The following is a 12,367-nucleotide window of genomic DNA, read 5'->3' on the forward strand; positions in this document are numbered from 1 at the left end:
TTCAGGTATCCTTCAGAAAATCTCTTTTTGCAGCCTGTGGCATACACCACTCAATTATTAATTGCGTGTCTCTCTGGTAGACTTCCCCTTGGTGTGTGCGTGTGTTTTTTTTACATTCTTGGCCCCTGTTGTACTCATTAGAATTGGAAACATCGCTGCTGTAGTTGCTGAAGAATTTGCTGTCAGTGCACTGGGTCAAAGGTCACCCTCGTATCTCCAGCCCTGGGCCTCTCCTCCCTCCCATCCTGTTAGCCCCCACCCCCACCGAATCCATTCAGCCTTAATCACAGAATCCTTATAATGCAGACAGAGGCCATTCGGCCCAATGTGCCTGCACCATTAGATTAGATTCCCTACAGTGTGGAAACAGGCCCTTTGGCCCAACAAGTCCACACCGCCCCTTGAAGCATCCGACCCAGACCCATCCCCCTATAACTCACACACCCCTAAACACTACGGGCAATTTAGCATGGCCAGTCCACCTAGCCTGCACATCTTTGGGCTGTGGAAGGAAACCGGAGCACCCGGAGGAAACTCATGCAGACACAGGGAGAATGTGCAAACTCCGCACAGACTGTTGCCCGAAGCTGGAATTGAACCTGGGTCCCTGGTGCTGTGAGGCTGCAGTGCTAACCGCTGAGCCACCGTGCCACCCCACCAGTTCTGTCCCTGTCTCCAATCTCTTGCCTTTTCCCCGTATCCCTGCGCACCATTTCTATTCAAATAACTATCCCATGCCCCCCTTCAATGTCCCATTTGAACCTGTCTCCCCCAATTTTCCAGGTAGTGCATTCCAGAACCTAATTACTTGCTGGATGAGAAAGATTTCACCCTTGCCATCTCAGTTTATATCTACACTCTCTCGTTCTTACTCCTTTCACATGCTGGAGCAGCATATCCCCATCTAAAATTTACCTTTATCAGTCAAAGCATAGGTTATAAGAGAACAGAGATTATGTCAGAGAAGCGCAGGACTTTGGTGTGCAGTTCATGTCACCAAACTTTAGTTGTAGAGTCATAGAGTTGTACAGCCCGGTAACAGACACTTTAGCCCATCATGTCCATGTGCAGGTTTCCTAAATTAATCTAGTCCCATCTTCCAGCATTTGGCCCATATCCCTGTAAATGCTTCCTATTCATGTACCCATCCAGATGCCTTTTAAATGCTGTAATTGGACCGGCCTCCACCATATCCTCTAGCAGCTCATTCCATACACGCACCACCCTCTGCCCCTTAGGTCCCTTTTAAATCTTTCCCCACTCACCTTAAACCAGTGCCCTCTGGCTTTGAACTCCCCTACCCTGGGGAAAAGTTATTCACCCTATCTGTGCCCCTCATGACTTTATAAACCTCTATAAGGTTACCTCTCAATCTCCGACGCTCCAGGGAATACAGCCCCAGCCTATTCAGCCTCTCCCCAGAGTTCAAACCCTGCAAACCTGGCCATTGAGCCATTCAATCATACAGCTTAGAAATAGACCCTTCGGCCCAACTCCTCCATGCTGACCAGATATCCCTGAATTAATCTAGTTCCATTTGCCAGCATTTGGATAAGCTCAGGTTGTTTTCTTTGGAGCAGAGAAGGCTGACGGGGATCCTGATAGAGGTGTATTAAATTATAAGAGGCATGGACAGGATGGTTAAAAAGCAGCTGTTACTCTTAGTTAATGATCAAGAACAAGCGGGTATAATTTTAAGGGTGATAGGCAGGAGGATTAGAGGGGATCTGAGAATCCAGAGGGTGGGGTGGGAGGGGGACCCGGAATGCATTTCCTAGGAGGCTAGTTGAGGCATGAAACCTCACAATCTTTATAAAGTACTTGGATGAGCACTTTGTGTCATAAGACTGTGGGCCTAGTGCAGAAAGTGAGACTGGTGTGGGTAGTGATATACTTTTGGCAGTAGAGAATCCTTAAGCTGAAGGGCCTGCTCTGTGCTGTATGTTTCTATGATTCATAGAGTCATAGAGATCTACAGCACAGGAAAAGGCCTTTCCGCCCATCAAATCTGTGATAGTCAAAAGCAACCACCTAACTATTCTAAGCCCATTTTCCAGTAGCTAGCCATGTGTACTTTGGCATTGAAACTGTACATCTAAATACTTCTCCAACGGTGTGAGGGTTTCTGCCTCTACCACTCTTATAGGCAGTGAGCTGACAAGTATAAAACAGAAGGAATAATTTGAAATGGCAGGAAGCCTGGTGAACAGAGGCCACAGGTTTAAGATAATTGGAAAAAGAACCAAAGGGTGAGTTGAGCAGAGATTTATCCCACAGCAAATTGTTGTGATCTGGAACTTGCCGCCTGACCGGGCAGTGAGGGCATGCTCAATGATAACCTGAACAAGAGGAATTGGTAAATATTTAAAAGGACATATTTTCAGGGCTATAGGTCAGTAAACAGTGGGTGAATGAGACTAATTGGACAGTTTTTTTCATAGAGCCAGCGCAGATACCCTGGGCTGAATGGCCTTCTGTGCAGCGAGTCGCTGTAAGATGCAACACGGACAATTGTTAGTAACTGTGAGCTTCAGGTCAAACAGCAGTGCCCAGCAATAACAGAGACAGGAGCTGTAGCAAAGGTGAGACTACAAAGTAGACACGAGCAGAACCGAGAGTTTAAAGGGGCTAGAGAATGAGTGGGAGACAGAAAATGAGTAGACTTTGGAAATATTATCCAAAAGAAAGTGAAGAATTAAAAGAATGAAAGGAAGAGGACAAAAATTCTAATGTGGAGCATAAATGGATCAGTTGGGTCAAATGAGCTATTGTAACCGTACAGTAAATGTAACATAATTTAAACTGTGGAGCTATTAAGCAGCATTAGAATGAGTGTGTATAGGAATGTGTGTGTGTGTGAGACAATACATGTCTGACAGTGTATGAAGGCATGTGTGGGTATTGTGTGTGTGTGTGAATGTATGCGCGCGTGTGTGTATGTATGTGTGTGTGTATGAATGTACGTATGTGTGTGTGCGTGTGTGTGCATGTATGTGTGTGCATGTGCATATATGTGTGTGTGTGTGCACGCATGTGTGTGCCTGTGTGTGCACATGTGTGTGTTTTACACATAACACTTGTATCTATAGGTGAACTCTGCATCTTGCAGGACAGCCCATTAACTCTTTGGATTTTCTTTCCAGTGTTTGTTCAAGCAAGCAAGTTGCAGCATCATATTTTTTCTGCCCATGGGCAGGAGGACAAGATCTACGACTGCTCACAGTGCCCACAGAAGTTTTTCTTCCAAACAGAATTGCAGGTATTTGAGAACAACAATCTTGTTTCAGCAATGTTGGTTGTTGAATACTATTTCCTGAGAAATCACCCTGTTTTAAAACTGGTTTAATTAAGTGTATCATTCGAAGGCATCTAGACTGACTATGGGAACAGCAAGGTGTTATTCGCCCCCTAAACCCCATCCTGCCTTCTGATGAAATCGTGTCTGATCTTTATTCATTTGCTCACATTGACGCCATTATTTTTGGTATCCTTTACAATGAAGCATCGATTGGTGTAGAATTGTAAGTTGGATTGCAGTTGACTTAATTTTCTGGAAGAAAGTTCTGTTTGATTTGAATGATTTTTTGAGGTAGATGACGGTCTTGCAGTGGATGTAGCCCATAAGGACTTCAGTAAGGCTTTTGACAAGGTCTCATGTGGTAGACTGGTTAAGTAACTGACAGCCAATGGCAGCAGGGCAATTTGGCGAATTACATCCAAAACTGGTAACAGAACAAAACCAATTCTGTAGCTGGAAAGCTGTGCCCAGTGTGTACCATGGTGTTCAGTGCTGGGTGTCTCGCGGTTTGTTGTGTACATTAATGATTTAGACATGAAGAGAAGAAGCATGATCACAAAGGTCACAGATGACATGAAATTCAGTTGCTTAGTAAATAGAACAGTTCTGAGGAAGAGTCACCGGACCCGAAACGTTAACTCTCTTTTCTCCTGCACAGATGCTGCCAGCCCTGCTGAGCTTTTCCAGCAACTTTGTTTTTGTTCCTGAAGTTATGATGGAGCTCTGTATAACCCTGTTAAAGTAGGAAGAGGACATGATTGGCTGAGATCATATTTAATGGCAGAGCAGCCTCAAAGGGCCGAATGGTTGACTCCTGCTCCTATTGTCGATGTTTTCTAAGCATGGCATTCTTTTAGTGGTAAGGGATTTCCTCATTTCCCAGCTGAATGGCTGGCTTGCATGTAAAGTTACATCTGTCTGCTCTCAACACTCCAGCGTGCGAAGGAAATTTCTGTCCATCCACCTATCAGATCCTTTCAAAATTCATAAAAACCTCAACTGAATCATTCACAAACATTTCATCTTCCAGGGAACACAAGTCTAATCAAGACTGATCTGTAAACACAAACTTTATCAAATGCGATGACCGGTTTTTACCTTTCCATACGCAATGACACAAAACAAAGTTCCATCCTCAGTTTGATTACGGCACAGCCAATGTGTCCACTCTCTGCCCCATTTATTTAAAGTGTGTTTTTATTTGTTTTTGAAATGTGGCTGTCGCTATTACCCATCCCTGGTTGCCATTTGAGAAGGTGGGGGTGAGCTGCCTTCTTGAACCGCTGCAGTACACATTGTGTAGGTAAACCCATGATGTCCTTAGGGAGGGAATTCCAGGATTCTGACCCAGTGACACTGAAGGAACAGCGATATATTTCCAAGTCAGGATGGGGAGTGGCTCAGAGGGGAACTTACAGTGGGTGGTGTTCCCATGTATCTGCTGCCCTTGTCCTTCTGGATGGAAGTGGTCGTGGGTTTAGAAGGTGCTGTCTGAGGATCTAAGATGTCATGTAGATGGTACACACTACTGCTTCTAGCCTCAGTAGTGGATGTTTGTGGATGTGGTGCCAGTCAAGCAGCTGCTTTGTCCTGGAGGGTGTCAAGCTTCTTGTGTGTTGTTGGGGCTGCACCCATCCAGGCAAGTGGGGAGTATTCCATCACACTTCTGGCTTGTGCCTTGATCATAGAATTCATAGAATCCCTACAGTGTGGAAACAGGCCGTTCAGCCCAACAAGTCCACACTGACCCTCAGAGCATCCCACCCACACCCAGGCCCCTATAATCCACTTAATCTACACATGCCTGAACACCACGGGCAATTTAGCACGGCCAATCCACCTAACCTGCACATCTTTCGACTGTGGGAGGAAACCCACACAGACATGGGGACAACGTGCAAACTCTGCACAGACAGTCACCCGAGAGTGGAATCAAACCCGGGTCCCTGATGCTGTGAGGCTGCAGTGCTAACCACCGAGCTGCCGTGCCACCCCCTTTGCTATGTGACAGTGGTGGGGATACAAACCCATGCAACCTTGTAGACTGGAACCTGAATCCAGCACCATCTATACTCGTGCTGCATACCACACAAATGGATAGGCTTTGGGGATTGAGGAGAAGAGTTACTCAGTGAAGGATTCCTAGCCTCTGGTCTGTTCTTGGAGCTACTATATTTCAAATCACAAGCTTTTTTTTTTGCTAGGGTTTTTATATCATGTATTAGTTGCTCTAAGTCCAGGGGCTGGTTTAGCTCTGCTGGCAGGATGGTTGGTCTGCAGCGCTGAGTGATGCTGACAGTGTGGGTTCAAATCCTGTACCAGTTGTAGCTACCATGGAGGACTCTCCTTTTCAATCTCTCCACTCACCTGAGGTGTGGAGGTTAAACCATCACCAGTCTCTCTCTCTCTTTCTCTCTCTCTCTCTAATGAGAGGGCAGCCCTTTGATCTGGCAAGATCATGGAAACACAACAACAGCCCTAAGGCTGACTGCCAAAGTGGAGTTCGACAACCCGAGTGGGGAGGGGGTGGTGAGATGGAATCAGGGCTCCCAAAACTGCAAACATCGGTAACTGCAAAGCTATAACAGCTCAGCTTCTGCTGTCATAGCACAAACTTCTCCTCTCCCCTCCTCCACTTCAATCATACAGTTCCCTCTGATGGGCCACAACAATTTCCAAGCCTTGCTATGGGGGTCACAGCAGGTAAATGTTTGAGAAGCTCTGTTCTTAGAGATTACATTAATTATCATGTGCACCTTAGTATCTACCTGTAGCTTGCTTTTATCTCATTCCCATGTATTCCTTGTATGTACTGGAATAAATGTTTCAAACAAATGGTGAGATCTTTACCCTCTCTCCATATTGACATAACTATTCTATCCAAGATAGAGGGCTTTCTTTTTCTCTATGCATGCTGGGTAAAGAGCCTGCCATTCTACCAGAGCTGTTCTTTCCATAACAGTGGAGGCACATCTCACTGACTAGCACACACTGATACCCCAGGAACCTGGGAGCAAAACTGAAGCAAGTTGCAAAGGGAATCCCCAATCTGTTACCCAGAGAGAAGTGAGAATGCAGAATAGTGAAATGGACCTATTTCCTCCTTTACACAACTTAATTCACAACCAATTTACATCTCTACCACTCCTGTAATTCCATTAACACCCCCTCGGTCTTTTGCTCTGGGAACCCTCACCATCTGTTCTCCCACCACCACCAGCTCCCTCCTCACTCCCATGCACACAAGGTCACCAACATTAAAATCAATCATCCTCCAGCTCCTTTAAGTTCCAGAGAAGAGTCTGACGGGACTTGAATGTTTACTCTGTTTCTCTCTTGCCATAGACCTGCTAAGTTTCTCCAGCATTCTCTGTGTTAGTTTCATATTCTTGGCATCCGCAGGATTTCTTTTTTATCTGAGAATGTGGAGTTTACCATAACATGGTGTGATTGAAGTTAATAGTGTAGGTTAAGGTGATACTAAGCACCCATCTGAGGGAGATGGGAATGAAAGGTTAAGATGATAGATGTAGATGAAAAAAGAATGGAAAAAGACTTGAGCAAAAATCCAACATGGACTGATGGGCCAATGACATGCTTTGGTGTTACTTATCCATTTTAAAGTCCGATAGTTTTATAAATGGCTATGTACCTCATGTTACAATTTATAGGTAATGCATTAAAGACCGAACATCGTTTGCAATTTTCAAATATTTGTCATTTTAGAACACCCTTTATTCTCTAGATAGATGGATCTGATCCTGAATTGGTTTTCCGCTCCATATCACAGATGATACCGGGGCAGGTATTGGCTCTGAAAGGATGCTTTACACCAATATCAATCACTTTTTAATTTATCCATGTGATCTGGGCTTGGGCAGCATTAATTCCCTCGAGGGGAGTTCAGAGACAACCACATTTCTGTGGGTCTGGAGTCACATATGGGCCAGACCAGGTGAGGGTGGCAGTTTCCTTCCCTAAACGACATGAGTAAACCATATGGAACTTGTCCGTACATCAAGCAATGGTTTCGATATCATCAGTAGATTCTTAATTCCAGTTTTTTTATAATTTGTGTTCAAATTCCACATCTGCCTCATCAGGATTCAAAATTGGGCCCCAATACCTTTTCCTGGGCATACGGGTTAATAGTCTAGTGAAAATACCCCTAATCATCACCTTCCCATTAATGCATTTCCAGTCAGAAAATCAATCATTTCAACCATATAATAGAATCATAGAGTTATACAACACGAAAACGGACCCTTCGGCCCAACTCATCCAGACTGACCTAGTCCCATTTTAGAGCATACCCCTCTCGATCCTTCCTATTCACGTACCCATCCAAATGCCTTTTAAATGTTGTATTTGTACCCATCTCCTCCACCTCCTCTAACAGGTCATTCCATACACACATCACCCTCTGCGTGAAAATGTTACTCCTCAGGTCCTTTTTAAAACTTTCCCCTTTCCCCTTAAACTTATGTCCCCTGGCTTTGGACTCTTCTGCTCTGTGGAAAAGACCTTGCCTATTCACCCTATCCATGCTCCGCATGATTTTATAAATATCTATAAGGTCAGCCTTTAGTCTCTGACGATCCCAGGAAAATCAAACCAAAAGGGTTTGCAATATTCAGTTGCTAATCTCTGAGCTGTAGTTCACTGCGCCAACATCTTACACTTATGTTGTGCCTTTAGCATTACAATTCCTCCCAAGGCAAGCCCTGACAATGTTGAGAGGCAGCATTTGACATTGTGACATATCAGGAGAAATTTGAGGAAATGATCAAAAACTTGGTCAAAAAAGTGGACATTAGGAAATGAAATAGGGGCAGGAGCAGGCCATTCAGCTCATTGAGCCTGGCCCACCATTCACTTAAGATTGTCACTGACCTGATTGTGACTTCAACTTTACATTGCTGCCTACCTCTGATAATCTTGGACTCTCTTTCTAGTTAAGAATCTATCTTCTTCTGCCTTAAACATATTCAATGAACCCATCTCCACTGTTTTAAAGGGAAGTGAATTCTACAGGCTCATTACTGCTGAGAGAAAAGTAATCCTCAACTCTGTCTTCAATGGGAAGTCCTTTAATTTTAAACTGTTCTCTAGATCCAGGCTCTCCCACAAGGGAGAACATCTTTTCAGTGTGCACCCTGTGAAGTCCCCTCATTGATTTAAATTCTCACTCTTCTGAATGCCAAGCGTATCCAACTTTTCCATCCCAAGTATCAGTTGATTTAAGGAGCAGCCTAGAGGAAGAGAGAGGGTTGGAAAGGTTGAGGGAGGGAATTCCAGGGTTTGGAACCCTAGGCAGCTGGAAGTCATCACCAAGGATAGAAGAGCAATGGGCGTCTGGGATAGGAACAATCCAAGAACTGGAGGAACATGAAGATCTTGGAGGGCTCTAAGGGCTGGAGGGTTCACAGAGATTGGCAGAGGTTAAAAGTATTGAGGGAATTGTAAAACACGGACGTAGCTTGCACTGAATCTAGAGCAATGTGAGGGCAGGGTTTGTTTTTGTCTATCTGTTTGCAAAATCTGCACATTAATCAATTCTGGATTAAAGAGAAACACAGAGTGGAAATGCTGTACTGCCAACTGTTTGTTGCATTTTTCATATTGGACCCAGGAGTTCCAGGGGAAAGGTAATTTGTATCATGGGAGCAGCAAATCTGCAGAGAATTGTATTTACAGTCCTTGCAGCCCAGTTATGGTGCGGAAACGCACAAGAAATTTATATTGAAACACTTTACCTAATGTCAAGAATTTATGCACATTCCAGCGTCTGACAGAACAGCAGCTCACAAACAGACAATTGCAAATGTATTAAGAAGGAACAAATCCTTCATTCCTCACCAATCCTGTCGACAGGCTTCAGTTCCTTTAGCAGCACCTCGTCCTTTTGTGTTTATCTCTGGAGTTTTGGTATTCCTAGTGTTTATTGCCCAAAGGGCAGTTAAGAGTCAAACACATTGTTTGAAATCACACAGAATAGGTACAGGCAGCATTTTTCCCTCCTGGAAGGGCATTAGTGATCCAGGGGGGTTTTTGTTTGTAACATTATTCAGCTTGCTTTTGAATTCCAGATTTTTAGTTGAATTCAGATTGCATGGTAGGATTTGAACCCATATAACCTGAGGTTCTGATTACTACTCCAGTGACATTCCCACTACTCTACATGACTACACGTGAATTTAACAAAATAAAAACTGGAATAAAAGCATTGACCCAGACGAAACAAGCAGTAACACTTAGTCGTATTGGAACACTGCTCTGAGATATAGACCAGAATGCATTGTTTGTAGCTTTTATTGGTTTTTCCTTCTGGGATGGTGACGATGTAACTATGGGCCATAATGTCCTTACCCAGTCTGGCAATTCTTAACTGCCCTCTGAAATGGCCCTGACAAGCCATGGCAAGCAATGGGCAATGCCTGGACCATGCCAGTGATGCCATCATCCCGTGAAAGATAAAGAACAGAAGGCAACAATCTTCAAAACTCTAGCTGAACACTTTGGTAACAATTCCAAATGGAGATTCAGTGCTGCATTCTGCTTCAGCTTTGAAGGTTAAGTCTCTCCGTCAGGCACCATTGACATTGCCCCACATTTGCAAACCATACCCCTGAAAGTACATCCACACCATTCTGACCATATGGACATACACAAGGTTTGACTTGTTCATGCTCACCTCACACACGACTCTTCAATTGCAACAGCTGGCATTCAAGTAGCAGTAAAACCTCCCGCATGTTGTCAAGGCCCATAAAGAGACAATAGGACAGGGAATGGCCACAGGGGTAAGGTTTTTAAAAGAGAGCAGTGGGAATCGAGCTCGGAGTCCCAGGCAGCTAAAGGTACCACCACCGACAGTGGAAAGACTGCATTTAGGTGATTCACTACAGGCCAGCATTGGAGGAGCGCAGAGATCTCAAAGGGTTTTGGGACTGGAAAAAACTACAAAAATCACAGAGTTATTGAGTTGGGTAGCATAGAAACAGGCCCTCTGCCCAACATCACCCTATCTACATCTTCATCACCCTATCTACCTGTGCTGACACCTTCAGGGATGTGTGGACTTGTACACTAAGGTCGCTTTGCTCTTCAGTTTTCCCAGACACTTCTATTTATTGTGGAGATCTTTCCCTTACTAGATCTCCCAAAATGCAACAGCCTTGCACTTAGCAGGATTAAATTCCGTAGGGGAGATGGGAAAGATGAAACCAGGGGGACTTTGAGGATTTTGAAATTGAGGAGTTGCTGGATTGGTAACCAGGACCTGATGGAAGAATGGGAGATAGGAAATGGGTGATTCAACATCTTAGATAAGATTTGTATATGGGTGCAGGAGAAGTTCCCGAAAGAGAGAGGTAACAACCCGCGCCTTTTGCTTTCCCTGTAGGACTGTACAGCTGAAGAGACAATCACAGATATGTATAAACATAGAAGATAGGAGCAGGAGGAGGCCATTCGGCCCTTTGAGCCTGCTCCGCTATTCATCACAATCATGGCTGATTGTCCAACTCACAGCTTAATCCTGCTTTCTCCCTGTGACCTTCGATCCCGTTCACCCTATGTGCTATACCTCGTCACCTCTTGAATACATTCAATGTTTTGGCATCAACGACTTCCTGTGGTAATGAATTCCACAGGCTCACTGCTCCTTGGGTGAAGAAATGTCTCCTCATCTCCATCCTAAGTGGTCAACCCCGAATCCTTATACTGTGACCCCTAGTTCTGGCCCTTGAACAGCTCAAACAAGGTAACTCTCCTCGCTCGCAGCTTTTGCACTCCTCAACTGGTCTCGATCAGCAGTTGCATGATCACTCCATCGTACAGTGACAACAGCATTATATCAGGTTGTAACTCTGCTGATGCCTCAGGTGTGACGAGTACAAAAGAAACACCAGACAACACAAGCCTCTAACCATCAACCACCTCTTCTCCTCCTTTTGCTGAATTTCGAATCCAACAAGTCTCTGGAGATGAAGGATGCTGACTGCAAATTCTGAACCTTGACAGATCTGTGACAGGTAGAATTTCTCAGAGGAAATGCGAAGCAGCATTTTGATAACCTGCAGCTAGGACATGCTCATTTCTCTTGCACTCAAGCCTACAGTAAAATCAGGACAGAAAGGACATGCTTCAGATATGTTTCAGAGTTCTCCAGGGTGCACAGAATCATTTGAGATAGTGCAGTTGTGCATTTCAGCCTACAGTTTGGTCAGTTATTTTTTTTTCGCTCTGTACAAACTGAAATTTTAAAATCCTGACAGGATGCATGACAGGTGAATTTTTTTCTGAGCTAACACCAGTTTGTAAGAGGCTGTTCTCTTTTGTTTCCTGGCTTCTCGTTTTTTGCACAGAAGGGAGGTGGGAGGGCAGCGTTCTGTAAGCATCCCTTAGAGGGAATGTGTAACTTATCCAGCTCTCTCTGGACACCATTCACTCACCGATCCCCCCAACTTCCCGACCGACACCTCCATCCCTGAACCAGTCTTCCATCAGCGATGGTGCTGAGGCAAACAGACAGACACCAGGAGTGAGTTTGCAGCCAGGATGTTGGGCACGCTGAAAGACAGGGAGGATGGAGGCATGTTCTCAGACTGCGCCGAGTAAGTGTTTAACACTGGTTCATTGGCTTACAAATCTGATTTACTTGTGAGTTTTATTCATGTCTTAAAAGCAGACAATCTGCCAGTTGATCTTCCAATTGATTTTAAGCCATTATTCTAGGTATGTTATTGGAGCCAAAGATTAAAATAAACACATTCACACAGATGGAACAAAGGCACTGAAATATTCATACAAGAGACTCAGTTAAGTGGCCTTCTGCCAGAAATTACAGAATCTGTGCAGACAATGTTGCTGTGGTCACACTCAACATCTTCACTGATTCTGATTGAAGCTATCATTTTCAAAGAATCATAGAATCCCTATCATGTGGAAGCAGTCCATTTGGCCCATTGAGTCCACATTTGACCCTCCAAAGAGCATCTCACCCTGACCCATTGCCCCCCCCAACCCTATCCCTGTAGCCCTGCATTTCCCATAGCGAACCCGCCT

The 12,367-nt window shown here is 44.6% G+C and overlaps 1 protein-coding gene across 6 annotated transcripts in view; it reads left to right on the forward strand.

Annotated features, from left to right (window-relative positions):
* The window catches only part of LOC125451750 (zinc finger protein 521), a 609,775-nt gene that overhangs the window by 561,102 nt on the left and 36,306 nt on the right, over positions 1 to 12,367 (forward strand). For all 6 annotated transcript variants that reach the window (XM_059646265.1, XM_059646267.1, XM_059646266.1 and 3 more), the window contains one exon: positions 3,144 to 3,259. In XM_059646265.1, the coding sequence (XP_059502248.1) occupies positions 3,144 to 3,259 (116 nt within the window). The remainder of the gene's footprint in view (positions 1 to 3,143; positions 3,260 to 12,367) is intronic.

The sequence above is a fragment of the Stegostoma tigrinum genome, chromosome 5 (genome assembly GCF_030684315.1).
Source record: "Stegostoma tigrinum isolate sSteTig4 chromosome 5, sSteTig4.hap1, whole genome shotgun sequence".
In the NCBI taxonomy this organism is placed as follows: domain Eukaryota; kingdom Metazoa; phylum Chordata; class Chondrichthyes; order Orectolobiformes; family Stegostomatidae; genus Stegostoma; species Stegostoma tigrinum.